This window comes from Musca domestica, unplaced genomic scaffold (assembly GCF_030504385.1).
Source record: "Musca domestica strain aabys unplaced genomic scaffold, Musca_domestica.polishedcontigs.V.1.1 1, whole genome shotgun sequence".
Taxonomy (NCBI): domain Eukaryota; kingdom Metazoa; phylum Arthropoda; class Insecta; order Diptera; family Muscidae; genus Musca; species Musca domestica.
In genome coordinates this window covers 7,817,740-7,839,920 of record NW_026712114.1, presented here as the reverse complement: position 1 = coordinate 7,839,920, position 22,181 = coordinate 7,817,740, and the positions used below count along the sequence as shown (strand labels likewise).

Genomic DNA, 22,181 nt, shown 5'->3' with positions numbered 1-22,181 from the left:
AACTGATTCATCAATTCCCAGTCGAAATGGCTGCAGCTAAAGTCTTTAAATTTTCCATGAAGATCAATGCTGGTGTGAGATAAGACTAGGGTTTTGGAATTTCGAGCTATAAGTGAACGGATGGAGCTAAAATCTCGAGGTGTTTTCGGAGATGTGTACTAAGTGTAATAACTATACTAAATTTAATACAATTTGGCTTTTGATAAATATGGAATTTTGAAATGTTGATATTGAGGTTACTGTTATTGTGTAAAGTTGAAATTTGATTTATACGAAAAGTACTAAATGCTATTTAGTTTGGTATTCGGGGAAGGGATATTGCTATCTGAAATATAGAGTTAAAATCTTCGACAACATCAAATAATCGAATAATAAGTGCACTAAAAGTACTAAAATTCATTCAATTTGATACTATTTGGAAATATGTGAATAGAGAATGGTTAGAGATATAATCTTAAATTTGATCAGGTTTGAGAAGTAGGGCTGATACAAGAACATGTAATATTGTTTTTTTTCCAAGACTTGCAGCTCTGAAATTTTATAATGAAAATTGCATGTAATCTGGACTTTCAGATATTCGTACTAAATGTTTACGAAATATGCGGACAATGAATAATAGTTGTGTTGTTAGTTCGTCCCTAGGAATGTCTTTTGATGTAGCTTAATGTTAGGTCCAATGGAACATTGATATTATCCACACTCACTCTTGGTCCGAAGGTGTCAAATGAGGCTAGAATTGGGAAATTCTTTCTAGAAAGGTACGAAAAGTTCTACAATATACTAAATGATGAAATGCATTTGACATACCAGTTGACCTAGAATTTAGTTTGGGTGGAGGGTCACTGGTGGAGTGTGTGATAGAGGTACCAATGGGTGTTTGGAAATTCGCACTATAAGTGTACAAAAAGGACTAAAATGTACCGCATTTGGTACCACTAGTCTTGGGATATGAGGGTAGTTTTCGAAATTTGTACTTAAGGGTAAGCCCACAGAGTTAGAGTCTTAAAATTTGGGATTTTTTTATTTCATTTGTACTGCTTCAGTACAAAAGGTAAAAAATGGCATACAATATAGTAGAGTTGGATTTCTGAATATTGGTGTTGCGGTCAGAATTGATGTGTACTTCTGAGATATGGAGGTGGTTTTAGAAATATGAACCGTAGATGAAGGATTAGTACTTTTCCTGCATCAACATTACGTTTTTCCAAAATGGTACTAAAATTTTAATTATGTTCGATATTGGTGTGTAGGATTGAGATATATATTTTTTAGAAATTAATACTTATTTGAACAAAAAGTACCAAATGGTCCTAAATTTGGTATTAGGTATAGGATGAATAACCTATATATAGAGGATTGAAATAATGAGAGAGTGACTAACTGATTCATAAAAGTTCAGGCGAAACGGCTGAAGGTGGAATAAGATTTTGCATGTAGACCAATGTTTTTGTGTAGGGATAAGATAATTCGTACAAGAAAGATGCTAAAGGTACTAAACACTGAATTAAATACCTATTTTGGAAATTCAAATTATGCATACTAAAATGCGCTTAATTTGGTTTTATCTAAACGGAGTTGCGATGTACTTCCGAACTTAGCCCATAGACAGATACGTCAAATTTGGTAAAAAAATGGTTCAGATATAGCTATAGCAACGATATATATGCTTCACCCGATTTTAATTTAAATCTTCTCTAAATCATACCATTTAATCTACACTTATGATATTTGGTACGAGAGAACACATTATTTTCCAAGTGGGGAAGTCAAATTTCTACAGATGAAATGAATTTTCTCGAAATTGAATTTTTCATGATAGTTGAGATAGAGTTCGAAAAAAAAAAAAAAAAAAAATAGCTCTCATAAAATGTGTTGTTATTGTGTGATTTTTTGGAAACTTAATTTGTAAAATCATATAAATCCAGTAATGGTTTGATCAACATTTCTCTGAATCCCCGATACTTCTCAAGTTTTACACACCGCAATATACATAAACTACGTTTCAATAATGATTTCGTAATTTTCGATCAGTTGAAAATTGTGGTGTCAATAAAATTTGAAAAATATTCCATACGGCAAATATTGAGAAATAAACTCGGGATAAAGCCATTGAAATTCCAAAAAAATTCAAGAACTTACACAGCAACGTAATGAAAGTAGACTTAAAAGAGCTAAAGAGTTGCATCGCTTGACCGAAAGTGGTGAACTGCCGAATTCTCCGATGAGAAAACATTCGTTGTCCACAAGTTTGTAATCAAACAAAATGATCGTGAATGTGCACTTTCGGTTGGCTACCAGAACTTAAGCGCCGGTCATGGTGATGGTGTGGGCCACCATAACAGCCGATGGTTGCTCTCCGCTCGTATTAATCGACCATGGCATCAGAATAAATGCCTAATATTCTCGCGAAAATATTCTGGAGGGTTTATTAAAACCTTGGGTACGCAAACATTTTGCCGCAGACCTTGGACATTCCAGTAAGACTCAACACGCGTCACCCAAGAATGGACACAAAATGAGGTTCCTCGCTTCATTTCCAGCGCACAATGGCCCCCAAAATCTTCGTTGAACCATTGTGTCTGGAGTATTTTGGAAAGCAGGGTTGGCACTAAAAAATACCAAAGTGTCGATCACCTCAAGTAAGCGCTCGACGGGAATGGGCCAAAATACCACAGAGCAACATTCGGGCAGCGTATGACGGTTTCATTGGCCGTTTGAAGGCCATAATTCATGCCAAAGGTGACCAATTCGAACAAATCGAAACTTTTTCTAAAATTTGATGGTATTTAATTTCATTCAATAAAATTAAAAAACAAATGTATAAATTATGGCGTTTGGCTTTGTTGCAGTTTTTTATCTCACCCTGTATATATTATTTTCCAATACGGTCTTATATGCCAGAATTTCACGGAAATGTTAACGTTTCATTATAAAATGTCTAAAACTGTAGCATCCTGTCCTGTATACCGGCCTTTAATCCTGACAGTTCATAATTCTTTGTTGAAAGAAGAGAAAAAGCTAATATATTATTTAACATGTGAAAAAACAGGTTAAATCGACCGGGCGAACTTTTAATACCGGCTATCAATTGGAAGTAACTTGCAAAATGTACCATTGAATCTGTTGAAAAATGGCGCTATATTTTTAAGAATTTTGAATATTTGGGATTACAGTTAGGATATACGAAAATTTGGACCTATAATGCCAATTATTTGCCAGTAAAGGTGGTGCCGTTTACGAACTCCAAACACCAAGGTTGAGATATCCATTTTAACTAACTCAAAATTTCAAATTTGAAACACTTCCGGTGAAAAAGTCACACAAGTCATAAAAATACAGAATACCTGAAGTTAGAGTTATATGGAGGCTATAGCGAAATTTGGACCTATATGGAGAGTTATATTCAAGGATATTTCCTACATACTAAAAACAAAAACTGCCAATTTGCAGCAAAGTCCTGCCGACGTAAAATACATCTGAGAAATTGAATCAGTTTACTTCTAGCCTGTACAGCAAACTTATTTTTCTTCCAATTTTTGGTTTTCGTACGTACTCCTTTGAGTATGTCCCGAACCGACTACAACGGATCAAAGTTTTCTAAATTAATTTTTTTATGTAGTCCACACATTCCCATGGGGATTGCGTCCGTTTTGGAAGCGGACATAATGCCTATTATGGAAGTTATGATCAAAAACAAACCGGACATAATCCCCATAAATGCAATGGGGATATTATGTCCGGCCACCGACACGGCACACCCAAAACCAACGAACGCAATCAGTTTTTTTAAATAAATAAATTATCTTTTTAGAGACATAAACAAATTTTTGACAGTAGGGCAATAGGTGAAATGAGCTTCTACTCCCAGACGAAAAAATAAATGATCTGAAATAAAAACTTGATTGTCTGAGTAGCAATTGCTTGCCTACCTTAAAATTTCTGTGAACAGGCTATTCATTTCGTTCGGTGGCTGAAGTAATTTCCACAGACAGACGGACATAGAATTTCATGCCGATCAAGAATATATAATGTATTCGTCGGAATGACAAACTTAATATTGTTATTATTAGTATGAAGGATAAAGGACTAAGTCAAAAAAATGTCCACTAATAAATGAAAATTTTTTTCGTAAAACAAATACCTACAATAACTATTTGGAAGTGAAAAAATAATACAACCTGTAGCTAAAGTGATTTTAAGAATCCCTGTGTTAATCTCTTCACAATGACAGTCCAAAAGGAATCGAACATTTTCCGTCCAAAGATAATATCTGATTGTATTTTAATCGTTTTTACAAGTAGACATCTAGGTTCTAAAATAATTAGGGATTTATTAAATGAGTCTCAAGGCAGGTAGAAAACAATTATTTCTGATAGAAACAAAAATACAAAACAGGTAACCAGAAATTCCCACAGTTCATGGGTATAAAAATGTCCTCAAATTCAATATTGGAATTAGTTGTCATCGATCTCACAACGACTAAACATCACTTTGAAAACCATGAAAATATTTGTAGCTGTGTGTTTCTTGTTTGCTGTGGTAAGCGTGAAATAAATTTAATTTTAAATCTAATTCTCAATAAAATCAATTTTTCTCAATCAATAAAATAACTTCCTTTTTAGAGCACCTCCGCCTATGTGGTCAAGAGTCGTGATGAACATTTGCAGTTTCGCAATGAATGTATTGCCGAATTAAAAGTTCCCACCGACTTGCTCAACCAATATAAACAATTCCAATATCCAAATGATTCTACGACCCAATGCTATTTGAAATGTATTTTTGTTAAATTTGGTTTCTTCGATACGACCAATGGTTTCAGTGTTGAAAATATTCACCAACAATTGGTTGGAGCTGCTGCTGAGGCCAATCACGGCGATGATCTCCATACGAAAATTTCGTCATGCATTGATAAAAACGAACAGGGCAGCAATGCCTGTGAATGGGTCTATCGTGGTGCCACCTGTCTCATCAAGAACAATTTGCCATTGGTTCAACGCAGTGTGGCGACTCAGACTTAGTGATATAATTTTAGTAATATTAGATTTTCTGTATTAAAATATAAATTTATGAATACATCTTTTTTGATTTTTTTAAATTTTGGTTGTACTTTTTTATATCAAGGATTTTCTTTTTAAAAAATCATAAAACTCAAAATATGTTGTGAAATTAGTTCCTGATTTTCGCATCAAAATATATTTGTAAATATGGGCAAATGTTTATGTATTGGTCCATTCTTTTTTTTTGTTGAGGTGAAATCAGTCTCTGATTTCCCAAATTTAGAACGTCATAAAATGTCTGCTAATCTAAAATGTTAAGCTGTGATAATTGGATATATAAATTAACTTCGGGACTTTTATATAGGAAATTCTGTCTTTTCATACCTTGCACCATATAGTGGTAAGGGTATTATGTCTTGGAGCATTTATTTGTAACATGGAGAAGGAAGCGGGATAGACCCATAGTTACTTTTAAGGATCTTCATAGAATCACTTTCTGAGTCCATTTTTGCATGTTAGACCGTCTGTCCGTCCGTCTGTTCATGTATTTTTGTGAAAAAATGCAGGTGGCATTTATTATTCGATTGAGTTGAAATTTTCCCAAGGACGAAACATTTGATGAAATTGATAAAAAGCGGTTCAAATTTAGATATAGCTCCCATATATATCTTTAACCGATTTCTGGTTAAATGTGCACCAAATGGCCAATATCAGTTCAAATGATCTGAATTTTGGAACATCCGACCAAATTCAGTCTAGAAGCAAGCACATCAAATCGGTTCTGATATAGCTATAGCTCCCGTATATATTTCATCCATGTGTAGTATGCACTCCACAACAATAATCTTTGGAACCAGATAACTGATGGAGCTGAAACTTACCTCTGTCAAATTCTATCGAGATCGGATCAGATTAGGATATAGCTCCCATATATATCTTTATACGATTTCAGGTTTATTGTGCATAAAATGACAAATTGAATGAATTTTAGCACTTCCGACGGAATTCAGCCCAGAAACAAGTTATTAAAATTTTGGTGAAAATCCGTTCAGACATAGCTCTAGCTCCAATACAAAGGTTTTATCTGATTTGGGGTTAAAGTTCCTCACATGCGTAATTTCCCTGCACAAGAATAATCTTTGATCTTGATCTTTTATCAGATCAATATTAATATCGTTTCAGATTCAGATATAGCTCCCATATATATCTTTATTCGATTTCAGGGTTTTTGTGCACCAAATGGCCAATATCAGCCCACATTGACTGAATTTTGGACTTCCGGCGGAATTCAGCCTAAAAGCAAGGGCTTCAAATTTTGGTGAAAATATAGCTCCCATATACAGGGTGACATAAAAAAATGCAACAAGTCAAACGCCATAATTTTTATTTTATTTTTTTTTTTAATTTCATTGAATGAAAGCTGAAAATGTCGGAAATAGCATCAAATTTTAGAATAAGTTAAGATTTGTTGGAATTGGTCACCTTCAAACGGCCAATGATTTTGTAACCATTCTTGGGTGGCACGTGCTTAGGTGCGATGGTGCTGAATCCTGTTGGAATGTCCAAAGTCTGCAGCCAAAATGTTTGCGTACCCAAGGCTTTAATACACCCTCCAGAACATTTTCGCTATAATATCCGAAAAATACATTTTAGACCCCACAAAGTATATATATTCTCGATCAGCATAAAATTCTATGCCGATATTCGGTATTTTGATGATTTTGGCGACATTATTCACCGGAATTGTTTCAAATTTTGTTTTTGAAGGTCGTAATAGATACTACAGCCTAAGACAGAAAATTATCTGTGCAGATCCACGTCTTCGTATAGCCCTCATAAAACGGTACCTCCCGATACTCCGTATGTTGATGATTTCAGCGACATTAATCACCGGAATTGTTTCAAATTTGTTATTTGAAGTTCGTAATGGATTCTACAGCCCAAGGCAGACAATTGTCTGTGCAGGTCCACGTTTTCGGTACCTCCCGATATTCGGTATTTTGATGATTTTATTGACAGTTTTCACCGGAATTGTTTCAAATTTGGTATATGAATTTCGTAATGGATACTACAGTCTAAGACAGAAAATTGTCTGTGCAGGTCCACGTCTTCGTATAGCCCTCATATAACGGTACCTCCCGATATTCGGTATGTTGATGATTTCAGCGACATTATTCACCGGAATTGTTTCAAATTTGTTATTTGAAGGTCGTAATGGATTCTACAGCCTAAGGCAGAAAATTGTCTGTACAGGTCCACGTTTTCGTGTAGCCCTCATATAGCGGTACCTCTCGATATTTGGTATTTTGATGAATGTATCGACATTATTCATCATAATTGTTTCGAATTCGGTATTTGAAGTTAGTAATGGATACTACAGCCTAAGACAGAAAATTGTCTATGCAGGTCCACATTTAGGTATAGCCTTCATATAACGATATTCGGTATTGTGATGAATTTATCGACATTATTCAAAGATTTTTGAATATAATGACTTACAAAGTTGCCTATGCATGCTGACGTCGCCCTATAGACCCTAATATAACCGCTTCATTCGGTGTTTTTAAGATTTAAACAGATTTTTTAACGGATTTTAATTATTTATTTATTTTTTTACTGTCAAATTCGCTCCAAATGGCGGAGGACATTTAAAATTTGGCCCGGCCAAACTGATAGCTTTTTTACTTGTTATTTATTTCAAAAATCTATCTTCAACTTTTCGTTCTTTCATGAAGAAAATATATTGGGCCCCTAGGTTAAAGTTCTTCAAATAAATTGCAGAATTTCTTTCTATCCGGTATTTTTTATATTTTATTTTTGTTTTATTAAGTACTCATATACCTTAATCTATAGCATTCTATTCCTTTATAACATCAACTCTGTTACTGATACGAACTTTCTTGGCCCTTCGAAAGGCATTCCATTTTTCTACTATAAAATATACGAAAATTCTTATTACAGCATAGGGAATTTCGACAACACTCAGAATCGATCCGCCCAAGAAAAGTCCCAATACTCCACCCATATATCCCACCATATCGAGATATGTATACTCCAAATGCGCAACATATTTTGTTAGGGTATTGCGATTATAGTAGACGTGAAAATAGATCTCGGGAATTGTGGCATTTGCTTCATAGCTAAAAATAAAATTTATTAAATTTATAATTACTTTTAATTTATTCAAATTATTTACTTGTGTATGGGCTGTATGTTAACAGCTGCCAAATAAACCAAGGACATGCAGTTATCAATACAATCGCATTCCATGCCTCTTCGTGTATCATTTATATATTGGTCCTGATGGCGACCCTTCAAATAATTGAAGACATCTGCAAAGTCAAAAAAATATATTTTTAACGGAAGTCATTAAACAATTTGTATATATGTATTTGTATCTAGTTATGCAAACCCACCTCTATGCCGGTACAGACAAGCCAAGTCCGCAACTTTACATTCCTCATGTCTGTATTCACCTGGAAATATATTTGATTTTTTTTTCTTTAAATCAAAATGTAATTGATAGTTTTGGTAGCCAAGTAGTCTACGCAAATGGTTAAATTTCCAAAGAAGTCTTATTTCTTAATGCCTAGCTTACTTACGCATTTTGGGAAAGAACAATGTCATCGAACAATTACAATGTTTCATTATAAATTTATGCTGACAGTGGGCCAGACAATTTAACTTGTTGTAAGGCAAACCATGAATCCGACCATATTTGCTTGATCTTTCATTCTATAAATGATACAAAATTTGCAATTATATTTCAGGTTATCAAAATCGTAATCGTAATGTTAATCTTACCCAAAATAAACAGTTGCGTTTCTCTGCATCGATGAGTCTCGCCTCCGAAGCAGTCTCGGTTAGAATTGGTGTTATCATAACATCGGCATGTGTATTGGCATAGAAAATATGATGCAATGGTTGACTCCATTCTTCGGCTTCTTTTATCATGAGCTATACGGAAATTGTTTTTTTTTTTTTCTTCATCCTTTCTTAAATTTCCCCTAAAATGTTTGACTTACCCTAGCTTTAAATGTCGTATAACTGTTAGGCCGAACATAACTCTCATTATATCTTAGGATAAAGGATAAACCGGATTCTTCGCCTGCGTAACGTACTCTCCAAGGGTAGTAGGCATCTTTTAACTAAAGAAGAATATTTAAACATATATTTATTAAAGCAATTGAAAAATGTCAAAATAATACAACAAGCAGTAAATTCCGTCTGGCCGAACTTTTTATACCCTCCGTCATTTGGAAGGAATTTGCAAATTTTCAAAAAAAAAAAAAAAAAACTTGACAAAATACTGATGAAGTCACAAAAATATCGAATATATATAGTTACCCTTATATTGGCGCCTACGAAGACGTGGTCCTGACTAGGCAATTTTCTACCACTGAGGCAGTACCCATTAGGAACATCTATTACGAAATTTTAAAAAGTTCCAGTGAATCACATCGCTTAAAACCTTAAAATACCGAATATTGGGAGGTGCCATTCTATGGGGGCTACACGAAGACGTGGACATATATAGGTAATTTTCTGTCACAGATGGTAGTAGTTTTTATACCCCACAGATTGTTACAGGGTATTATGGATAATATAATTCGTGATGAATTATGGATGTATGAGAATGATATTTCAACCAAAGCCCAATGATAATAATGGACACGTTCAGGAGGGCGAAAACCGAAAAACGTATGCCAAGTTCGGACATATGTTAAAATTCTGCTCACAGTTTTTTTGCACTGCGTCATGAAAAACAAGTAAAACAAGTAAGCAAAGGTTATAGTCGTGCGGGGCCGACCATGTGATACCCTACAACACTACCATATGTTAGGAGCCCCCTTATATGCAGATCGATTTTTGAAGATTTCGCTTTTGAAATTATGTCACGGAGCACTGACCTGACCAGGGACATCTGCCCAATATTTAAGCAGTCCGTCGTGCAGTTAGTTGCTGTAATGCTGGTATTTTTCACACAAAAGTAGTGGTCCATTCTACTCGCTGTCCTAAGCTCTAATTTCATGCGAGATTTCGTGTCCTTTGGTTTCTATTTGTGACCTTTATAACGGCTGCAAAATCAGGAACATTTTTTGTTGTTAGTCCATTTCAACCTCCAAATATATTGCGGACATCTTTAAAACCAATAGGCCTATCCCTTCTGAGCCATACCCTTGTGAAAATTTTCGTGAGGATTTGATAATAATTGCAATCTGTATATAACAGCCCCAACCGGTGTTGTAATGTGAAAAAATATTACAAAATATACACCTCAAATTTTTTAAGTCAAATTGAAAAAATCGCATGCGATAAGAAATATGAAAAAATGAAAATATGTCACAAAATACCAAAAAATCTATATTAACGTCATTATTGACATCTTTTTGTGCGATTTTTTTTAGATTTTATTCTTTTATGCCAAGAGGGCATTCTGAATTGACAAAATTTGTCAAAATCGCTGCAGCCATTCTTGAGATATAAGCATTCTAACTAACATCCCCTTCCTTTGTATATATACATTGCATATATTTCGCTATATATATCCGATATACTTACTATCGGCATCGACGTAACGGTCAGAATTGACCTGTTCGTCAATTTGTGATTTCGCCGGGATTAAAAATATTCGCGGTTTAATGAAAAATTTGAATTTTATTTAACACAAATGTAATGATCTATTTCACCCACTAAATATTACCCGATGACCATCAAAACTTCCGCTTTGATTGGTCTATAATTGCGACCTGTAGAGCAACTGCAAAATCAGGAAATTTTTCGGTTTTTGGTCCATTTCAACCCCTAAATATTATGCGATCATCTCCAAAAGCAATAGGGTTCTATTCTGACCATAACCCCACCTCCATTTTCAATTTCGTGAGGATCGGACCATAATTGCGACCTGTAGAGTGATTACAAATTAACATGGACAGACGGACAGACGGACGGACGAACATACATAGCTAGATCGACTCAGCTCGGCGGGATAGGAAGATCCATATATACTTTCCTATGTGGGAAATCAATAAAACCCAATAAAACTTATAATACCCCCAACACATAGTGTTGTAGGGTATAAAAAACATTAAGTTCAGCCAGACCAATCTTTTAATACCCTCCACTTTAGTGTAAAGGAAACATTTTTATATTAAAGTATGTGAATTCAAGCGTTTTTTTACTTTAAACTTCATACACCAGTAAGGCCGTTTGGTCAATGCAGTTAAACCATAAAATGAATGAGGCCGTTATATTGGACCATCCCAAAAGGAGAACCTCTATGTACAATTTTATACTTCAAGGATTGTTATCTATCAGATCTTCTAAACTACCAAATTTGCAACAATTATCTGGGTAAATTTGACTAGGATTATCAAAATACCGTCATATGTGCGCTATAGAAAAAACGTGGAACTAAATATTCAATGTTCTGCCATCGGGCTAGAACCCATTATGACCCACAAATACCAATTTTTATACAAATCCCCGCAAAAATGTGGCAAAAATCTCAAAATACCGAATATCGGGAGGTACCGTTATATGGGGGCTATATCAAAACGTAGACCTATACATGCAATTTTTCGCCACCGGCGCTAGAACCCATTACAACCGACAAATACAAATTTTTAGACAAATTAAGACTTACAAAGACTAATTTTTAGACAAATCCGCAGAAAAATATGGCAAAAATCATCAAAATACCGAATATCGAAAGGTAACGCTATATGGGGACTATATCAAAACGTGGACCGATATAACTCATTTGCAATACCAAGATACGATACACATTGTTCTGCTCTACGTCAAATAATGTGGACTGTATTGTCATTTAAACAGACATGCTGATTCTGAATATATATACTTTATGAAGTCTATGACGAATATTTAGGGATATTAGAAACGGAATGACAAAGTTAATATACCCTCCTTTCCAAGGTGGAGGGTATATAAATACTCCCTTGAAATTATGAAATATTTGCGCAAAGCAATTCGTCAAAAATGCATAGATTTGTGCAAAAGCCTAAAATATGATGCCATTTAGAAAGAGTTTTTATAAATCGTAATATCAGTGACTCTCCGCTGAAGCTAGAATGGAATGAGCTCAAATTCTGGAATGAAAGTCACTTGTATAGTGCAGGATAGATTTTCTTAAGGGTTTTGGAAATACGATATGTTCGAAAATGGTACTAAACTTAACTCAAAATGTACCATTTGGTATTATGTAAACGGAAAAAAACTGATAGGAGAATCGATGTTAGAAAGTAAGTGTTATATTTGAAAGTGGTTTTGGAAATGTGTTTCAAGTGTGGTACTAAATTTGGTGCAGTTTGGTTTAGGAAAAGTGGATAAAGCTAGAATTTTGAAATTTTGTATTAGGTCCGCTTTTGTTGGTTGGTGTGGTAAAGAGGTATTTTTGAAAATGTGTACTACAAGTGAAATCTGAAATTTTATATTAGGGTGTAGCCTGGAGACATAGATGTGGTTTCGGAAATGTGTACTGTATTTGTACGAAGAGTACTAAATGGCACCATATTTAGTATTGGGTGAAGGGATAAAGATGAAATTAATTTTTAGATTACTGATAGTGTTTGTGTTTGAGATTTGGCGGTGGTTTGAAAACTAGTCCTACTTTTGCTCGAAAAAAAGTACCAATAAATTTGGTATTGTGTGAAGGGGTAGGCCTGGAATCCTCAAATTTGATATTGAGGTCTCTATTGGTATCCGGAATTGAGATATGGAGGTGGTTTGGGAGATGTGTACTATAATTGTACGAAATTTACTAAATAGAAATAAATTTGGTTTGGAGGAAGGAATGGAGTAGAAATTTGATAGATTTGTTGATGTCTGTGGTTAATATATGGAGGTGGTTCTGGAAATGTGCCCTATATAAGAAACGTACTAAATTGTACTGAATTTTGTATTGGGTGAATGGATCTCAAATTTTGATATTGAGATTTTTATTGATATTTAGTATTGAGATATGGAGGGGGATTTGGAAATGTATACAATAATTGTTCGAAAAGTATTAAGTAATACCCAATTTAATATTGAGGACTCTTTTGGTATCTGGGATTGATATATGGAGGAGGTTTTGGAAATGTGTACTAAATAGTACTAATTTTGATGGCTAGGATGGAGAAATGTAGACCGGTTTAGATTTATGCGTGTTTAATGTTACTTAATTTGTGTGAACTGTAGTTCCGAAATTTGATATGGATGCCACTGTTGGTGCCTATGGTTGAGAGATGGAACTGGCTTTGGATATGTGTACTAAAATTGTACGAAATGGTACTAAATTAGGTAATGGGGGAAATAATATAGCTGATATTCTGAAATTTGATGTTGAGGTAATTTTTGAAAGAGTTTCGGACATACTTCCAATGCTAAAATTTAAAAAAAAAAAACTGTAAGAGATAGGAGGTTGTTCTTTTTATATTGGTTGCTTTGCGATATAAGCTTTTGAAACGGCGATACACGTGCCCTTTATTTTGAGTTTATAATCTACTGAATTTTTCCTGTAACTATCAAAAGAGTAAAATTTTCACCATGTCACACAGACGAAACAATGGGGTCTGGTCTCCTTCGAAATGGTAAATTTCTAGGTAATATCAGAACATTTTCTTTAAACATCGCACTTTTTGCCGGTTGCGGAGACCCATCGAAATGGTTGTGAAAAGCGAAGAATCTGCGTCATGCGAATGGCCCACTGGTATCATGAGGACGAACTATCTACTGGGTCGACCTGCCGTTTGAGTCTATGCGGCTGTCCGAATAATAGTTGTAGTTTGTCATTTGCGACAAAAGGGAAATCGGGTTGCATGAATTAAATGTACTTATATCCTTGCCTGGGTTAAATAACTGGTCGAACACCGCTCATTTTTCAGGTTACATGGTTTAGGAATATTGGTAAATCTCAATATTACCATTGAGATTTCGTGTGGATCCGCTACAAAATCGAGGAAGAGGGATTTCATACGGCGCTTGGACCTACCGCTATCGAGGTGCTCGATAAACTGACATTTCAAATGACTGGAATATATAAAAATTATCAAAATTTACCCAAATTGGAACAAATTGAAATACATCTCTATTCGCCCAAGCTGGTGACCGATTAAAAAATTAACGCATATCTCAAATGTAATGCAAGATTCAATTCATGCCATTTGATCTCAATTCGAGTATTCTGTTTCGAAATTGTAATGTTGTCTCAAAATACCTAAAATCAGCTCAAAACTACCTGAAATTGTAAGGTATATAAAAATGGGGGCTATACAAATCGTGGGCTCTTTACTCATTGTGAAACCTAACACCGCGTTCCAAACTTTCGAAATTCCCAAAATACAGTTGTTGTCTTATACACAGACTATGCCAAAACGTGGGCCGTTACACCTTCATTAGAAGGCGAATGTTTTAAATAGAATCATTGAAACCTTTATAAGTCTTTAAAGAGGGTTGGTTAATATTTAACTTTCCCGAAACATTACAAATTTCATTACCACTCTCTTACCTTCTTCATTCTCGACTCCTTTGTGATGAGAGAATTGAAAACCAGGCAAATGCCTTGATCGGTGCGCTCCCTTATGAACAACTTGCAGCAATCATATTCGGTGCCATCGAAGATGCACCAAACAAATATTTCGTTACAACGATATGCCATGGACTGGGACAAGTCATGCAACGAAATATTCCGCACTACAGGTGGCAGGGAACTGCGTTTCATTAGCCTTTCCAATGGTGAGAGGTGAGTAAACGTAACATTTTCCATGGCCACCAATACATCGTAGAATGCTTCACGTATCTCCTTCGAGGGGTCGTGTGGCAGATATTTTTCTTCTGCCGCCCGATAGCGAATCCAGTTGACGTGGTTGTAAGGACACACTGCCACTGCAGGGAATTCAATTTTATAGATAGGCAAATGGGCAGTCTCCACCACGGTAACCAATGGCTGTTCTTCGGTCAAATGTGCGACGCGAATATATAAACAAATACATCCGAGGCAAGCTATCAAGATGATTAAGAACCAAATAAAACGAACACATCTGCGTGACTCAGGGTTTCGAATATATTGAAGGCCATGTATGCATTCTCTGCAAAATGGACACCATTTGTTGGACACAATTTTCACATTTGCAGTAGTTTCTTGTGGAAAAACTTGTAATCCATTTTTGTGCTCAAAATTTGTATTTTTGTAATGAGCAAATTCGTTTGGATAGATCATGATGGTTGTTAGCCTTCCGAAGTCTGTAACGCAACTGTGCGGCATTTGAATTGCAAGCGAATAATAAACAACGAGTTAGTGAAAATATTTTAGATACACATACGGAAATATGTAATTAATATAGCAACACGTGTACACTAGTTTAGGCATTTTGCGTCTTTTCTTTCTTTCCTAAAGTTTTGGGACGTAGGTGAAAAATGATGGAATGAATGAACGTACATTTCATTCATAAGTTTATAGATTCTTTGCTAAAAATACACATACTATTTTCCACCAGGAATATGCTATCACTTTTACTTCTGGCGAAATTAGAAATACAAAAAAAAAGAAAAAAAAAATCGAATCAAGTTACATCCTTGGCGTCAAAGAAAATACAATACAATTATTATAGGCATAGAATATTCAAGGGTAAGTAAATTACTACTTTCTTTTATTTTATAAATTGTCTTTTATGTGTGTATATTTGTGAAAAGTTCTGAGAAAATTCAAGTAAAATTTTAAGGAAATATTGAAAAGGAATAATACGAAAAAAGAAAGTATCGGTCATATTTTTTGCGCGATATATATGCATATTTACATATATACCGGGAGCAGTTTGCATGTTTTATTGTATATGTAGACATAGCAAATGTATATAACCCTTAAATGATTTATACACTCATTAAACTATGCGATACATTTTTTTGAATAATTTAAGAAAACTATGCATATAGAGCTAAAAATAGAATACGCGTGTATCTGTTACTTTTTTTTATACCCTTCACCCTCCATATATTAACTTTGTCATTCCGTTTGTAACTCCTCGAAATATTCATAATAGACCCTACAAACAGTATATATTCTGTATCAGCGTAAAATTCTAAGACGATCTAGCGATGTCCGTCTGTCTGTTGTAATCACGCTATCTTTCGAACGAATTGAGATAGAAGGCTAAAATGTTGCATACATGCATAGTTTACCAGTAGGCAGGTTAAGTTCGTTCGTATAGCCCCCATATAACGGTAATTTCCGAAATGCGGTATTTTCATGATTTTAACGACGTTATTTACCGGAATTATTTAAAATTTCGTATTTGAAGTTCGTAATGGGTACTACAACCTATGACAAAAATTTTTGTATGCAAGTCCAAGTCTTTGAATTGCTCCCATATAACGGTACCTCCCGCTATTCGGCATTTTCGTGATTTAAGCGACATAATTTACCGGAATTATTTAAAATTTCATATTTGAAGTTCGTAATGAGTAAAGTCTTCGAACAGCTCCGATATAATGGTGCCTCCAGATATTCAGTATTTTGAGGATTTTAGCTGCATTATTCACCGATTTTTTTAAGTTTCGCATTTGAATATTGTTATGGCTTATGACAAAAATTGTCTATGCAGGTCCACGTCGTCTTATAGACCCTAATATAACGGCTACATTAGGTATTTTTAAGATTTTAACAGAATTTTTAAAGGATTTTTTGTTTTGAAAATTGCCAAATTCGTTCCAAATGGTGGAGGGTATTGGAAATTCTTTTATTTGTTTTAACCCTTTTGCTCGGAGAACTCTCGAAAAATTCTGTTTATTCTTGTTCGGGATTCTTGGGTTCGGAGACACCTCAGCTTCTCGATGGCAAAACTTTGTTTTTCTTGTTACGGGAGACTTTTGGACCTATTGATTTTGGAAATAATCGCATAATATTTAGGGCTTGAAATGGACAAAAATCCTGTTTTTCAGTCGCTCTACAACTATGACGTTTACGTGACCATGACACATTAAACTTCGATTATTTTTAATGCTTGAAAATCCTTAATATTGATGCCAATTTCGTTGACGCAAAAACCGGAAACACTGAAAATTATAAACTGAAATCTTATTTTTGAAATAAGTGTGTTTTTGGGAAGTTTTGGTTCCAGATCCGTGAAGATCTTTTATAAGTAGGACCTAATATCATCTGCTGTTAAATTTGAAATAAACCTATTATTTTTAAACCCTACTAGTCAAAACTTAGAGAACTAAGCTTGACATTTCAAATAATTTTTTAAGTAGTTCAATTTTATGTACCAATATCATGAGGGTCATCTATAGATACTTTACTGCAAACCATACCACCATACTATGGAGAGTATATTTACTTTGTCATTCCGTTTGTAACACCTTGAAATACTCATGTAGGATCCAATAAAGAATTTATATTCTTATATAAATTTGATTCTGTCTTCTGTGACAAAAGACTGCTGCAATAGACTCATTATTTTTTTACCCTTTTATTTCTTATACCTCCAAATAATATTATTTTGGTGATTTCATCGACTTTTTCAACAGTTTTTATACCCTCAGTCATAGGATTCTTTGGACCAAATCCGTTTCAGGACATTTGGAATCGATCTAGCGATATCTGTCTGTCAGCTAGTGCGCACGGTATCTCGAAGGGAGTATCCGATTAGATCCAAACTTGGTACACCGTAATATTATTGTCAAACTTAGATCGAGTTCGGAGATAGGCAATATCGGTCCACTCCCTCTGGTACCTCCCCCACAAAATAAATAATTTAATAATAAAGTAATTTACCGCACAGAAAGAATAATCCGATGTTGTTCCAAATTTGCAAATCCTAATATTTAAAGTTGTGCTAGGTCAGGTGCGAAAATGAACAATATAGGTCCACTCCATCAAGTACCTCCCCCACAAAGGATCATTTTTTTTGAATAATTATAACTTTTATAAAATGTGATGTAAATTTCCGATTGTCTTCATATTACACATATCACAATATTTTCATCAACCAAGGTCCGGCGATAAAATGGAATATATCGGTCCTCTAATTGTGGTACACAACCCCACCCCTCCCCCCACAACGAAACTGAAAAAAATATTTTCGGCACAGAAAGAGAAACAATAACCCGATCTTGCTCCAACTTTGCAAGTATTAATATTTGCGTTAGTGCTAGTCAGGTGCAAAAATGAACAATATCGTTCCACTTCATCAAGTACCTCCCCCACAAAGGCTTAAAATTTTGAATAATTATAACTCTTATAAAATGTGAAGTAAGAGCCCGATTGCCTTCAAATGTCACACATTCAACTATTTATATTAACCCAAGATCTGGTGTTAAAATAGACCATATCGGCCACTTCTTCTGTTACTTCCACCTCAAGGGGTAAAAATTGTGAATATCCGTGAAGCTCTTAAAACGCGAAATTAACATCCGTTTCCATTCAGACTTTGCACATCTCAATATTTCTATCAACACAGGATCTGTTATAAAGATGATTGAGATCGGACAATTCCTTGTGGTACTTCCCCCACACAGCGTCAACGTTTTGAATAATCAAAACGTTTATAAAACCCGAAATAAGCATCAGGTTCTCTTTATATTTCACACACCCCATTACATCTACAACATTATTTCAAGATTCATATGCTGTAAAGATGGGAGATATCGGTCCACTCCTTTTGTTACCTCCCCCACAAAGACTCAAAACTTGGAATATGCATAAAACTCGAAATTAACATCCGTTTCTATTCAGACTTGATACATCTGAATATTTCCATCACCACAAGATCTGTTATAAAGATTGATCACCAGATTGATGACCATTTTTTTTTGGTACCACCCCCGCATAGGGTTCAAGCTTTTGTATTAAATGAAGTATGAAAATGGAATACTTCGGTCGACCTCACGCACATTTTAAGATTTTCTAAAAACCGGCAAAACCGACTGCTACCTTTTAACACGTTTTTTTTTTTTTTTTTTTTTTTTTTGTTATTTCTCCCCTCTGTGCGTCGTTTGATCGCCTTTAATTTAATTCTGATCCCGAATGTACATATATGTCATGGAATTTCTGACGAATATAGTTCGAAGCGTTGCAAACGAAATGAAAGAGATAAAATACCCCCCATCCTATGTTGAAGGGTTTAACAAATCAACATATTGGTATTTTATTAAGAAAACATTCAAAACACAAACACATTATTCTTTAACAACCCTAAATTTTGTAGTGATACGACGTGAACGATGAAATCTCTTCAAGCTTCGCCACGTCAATCCGAGAAGCAATCTCACAATAGCATAACATATTTCGGCCAAACTCAACATGGATGCACCCCAAAATAGGCCAAATACCCCGCCAATATATGCTGCCAGATTGAGATATGAGTAACGCAAACGTGCCGAATATTTTGTTAGACTTTTGCGATTATAATAGATGTGAACATAGATGAGCGGGCCGTTGACATTCGTTGGTAAGCTGAAAATGGAGTAAACGGAGTTTACTTTAAAGGAGAATGAAAGTGGTGTTCTATACAAAATGTAGACAAATGAAAAATTGTTTGATGTATGAAATGTCGCAAATAATTTCCAAATACCTGTGAATAGGTTGTGTATTGACATTCACCAGAAATAACAACGTCTTGCAGTTATCTATGCAATCGCATACCATACCCCGCCCACCTTCATTCATGTATTCATCCTGGCGTGGCGCCTTCAAATAATTGAAATTATCTATAAAAAAAAAAACAACTCATTTTGTGACATAGTTTTATAAAATTAAAACACAAATAAATATATGTATATCAAACCTCTATTTTGATATAGACAATCCAAATCGGCAACTCTACATTCTTCGATATTGTATTCACCTAAAAAAAATACTCCAAATTAGAAAACTATCTACTAAAGTAAATTGTTACGTTTTTTACGAATTTCCGGAAAATATAAAGTCATCGAGCAGTTGCAGTAGTTGACAACATGTCGATGTTGGCAATGGGTAAGACAATTCAATTTATTGTAAGGAAATCCCTCCAGCCGGCTATATTTCGTTGATTTTTCATTCTGCAAGAAAATTTTATTTGTTATTGTTAAATGCATCTCTATAGCAAGTCTTACCCAAAATAAACAATTACGTCGTTCAGGCTCAATAACTCGAGCCTCTGATGAAGTTTCGGTTAAAATTGGTGATATCATAACATCGGCATGAGTATTGGGATACAAATTGTGATGCATTTGTTGACTCCATTCTTCGGCCTGTTTAACAAAAAGCTATCCGAAAATAAAAACAAGATTAAATGGAACCAGTAACCGGTTAAAAAGCATCAGTCGGTTTTGCCGACAGATGTATACCCTTAGCCAATATTCGATTATTTAAATATATTTTGAATTGTGTTATGAATATTCAAATTTTTGAGCCTCTATGGAGTAGGTTCCAAAGGAATACGTCAATATTGTTCATTTCGTATTGGACCTAAATAAATATGAGATAAATGTTGCGACGTCCCAGATTTGAACCACATTGAAATTTGAAGAGAGATGCTTGGATGTTTATTTCGCTTTCTTTGAGCGTTTTTTTCAAAATATTGAACTATATGTGGGGGAGGTACCAGAAGAAATGGTCCGATCTCTACCATCTTTACAACAGATCTTGTGTTGATGGCAAATATTCAGATTTGAGTTTGATAATAATGTTTGATAATAATATTCCTTTAGAGTGTTATCGGCGCACCAGTCAGAGAGACAGACAGACGGACGGGCGGACAGCGATAGATCGGCTCCAAATGTCCTGAAACGGATTTGTTCCAACGAGACCTAGATGAAGCACGTTTGGCCATATCAAATTATATGTACTCTCTCTAGCCATATGGCTGAGGATATAAAAAAACCGTAATTCTGACCGGGCCGGACTTTTAATACCCTCCACCATTTGAAAAGATCTTGAAAAATGTTAAAAACAATTTCGTGGAAAAGTACCGTAAAAATCGTAATGCAGGAGGCGAAGACGAGGACCTGCACAAGTAATTTGTTGCCATTGGCCGTACTGCTGATTCCGAACTTCAAACACATAATTTACAACCATTACGGTGAACAATGTCACTAATATCATCAAAATTAGGAATATCGGAAGAAATCGTTATGTAGGGGTTACATGAAGACGTGGACCTGCATACGCAATTTTTGTCACAGGCTGTAGTACCCACTACGAACTTTAAGTATGAAATTTGAAACAATTCCCCAAAATAAAAACAAGTTAAAAAGCAGTAAGTTCGGCCTAGCCGAACTTTTAATACCCTAAACCATTTGCAACGAATTTGGACATTTTTAAAAAATAAAATCCTTAAAAAATTCTGTTAAAATTTTAAAAATACCGAATATAGCCGTTATATTGGGGTCTATACGACATACGGACATACATAGGCATTGTTTGTCATAAGCCATTAACATATTCAAATTCGAAACTTCATATAAACGGTGAATAATGTAGCTAAAATCATCAAATCCTTATCCTTATATACGATATTATAAGGAGGTGCCGTTAAATTGGAGCTGTGCGAAGACCTGGACCAGCATAGACAATTTTCTGTCACAGGCTGTAGCATCCATTACGAACTTCAAATACCACATCTCAAACAATTTCGGTGGGTATTGTATCTAAAATCGTCAAAATACCGAATATAGGGAGGTACTGATATATGGAGCCTATACGAAGACCTGGACCCGCACAGACAATTTTCTGTCACAGACTGTAGTTCCCATAACGAACTTCAAATACCAATTTTGAAACAATTCCGGTAAATAATGTAGCTAAAATCATCAAAATACAGAATATGGGGAGGTACCGTTATATGGGGGCTATATGAAGACGTGGACCTGCACAGACAATTTTCTGTCTTAGAGTGTAGTATCCATTTTGAACTTCAAATACCAAATTTGAAACAATTCCCGTGAATAATGTCGCTAAAATCATCAAAATACCGAATATCGGGAGGTACCGTTATATGGGGTCTATACGAAGGCGTGGACCTGCACAGACAATTTACCGTCTTAGGGTGTAGTATCCATTTTGAACTTCAAATACCAAATTTGAAACAATTCCCGTAGATAATGTCGCTAAAATCATCAAAATACCGAATATCGGGAGGTACCGTTATATGGGGGCTATATGAAAACGTGGACCTACACGGCCCATTTACGAACTTAACCTGCCTA

At 35.0% G+C, this 22,181-nt stretch overlaps 1 protein-coding gene across 1 annotated transcript; it reads left to right on the top strand.

Moving 5' to 3' along the window:
• Nucleotides 1-4,382: 4,382 nt before the first annotated feature.
• On the top strand, nt 4,383-5,095 carry LOC101887762 (general odorant-binding protein 99a-like). Its single transcript, XM_005189337.4, has 2 exons — nt 4,383-4,539; nt 4,623-5,095. The coding sequence occupies exons 1-2, from the start codon at nt 4,501-4,503 to the stop codon at nt 5,016-5,018; spliced, it is 435 nt and encodes a 144-aa protein (XP_005189394.1). The 5' UTR covers nt 4,383-4,500; the 3' UTR covers nt 5,019-5,095.
• Nucleotides 5,096-22,181: the final 17,086 nt, after the last annotated feature.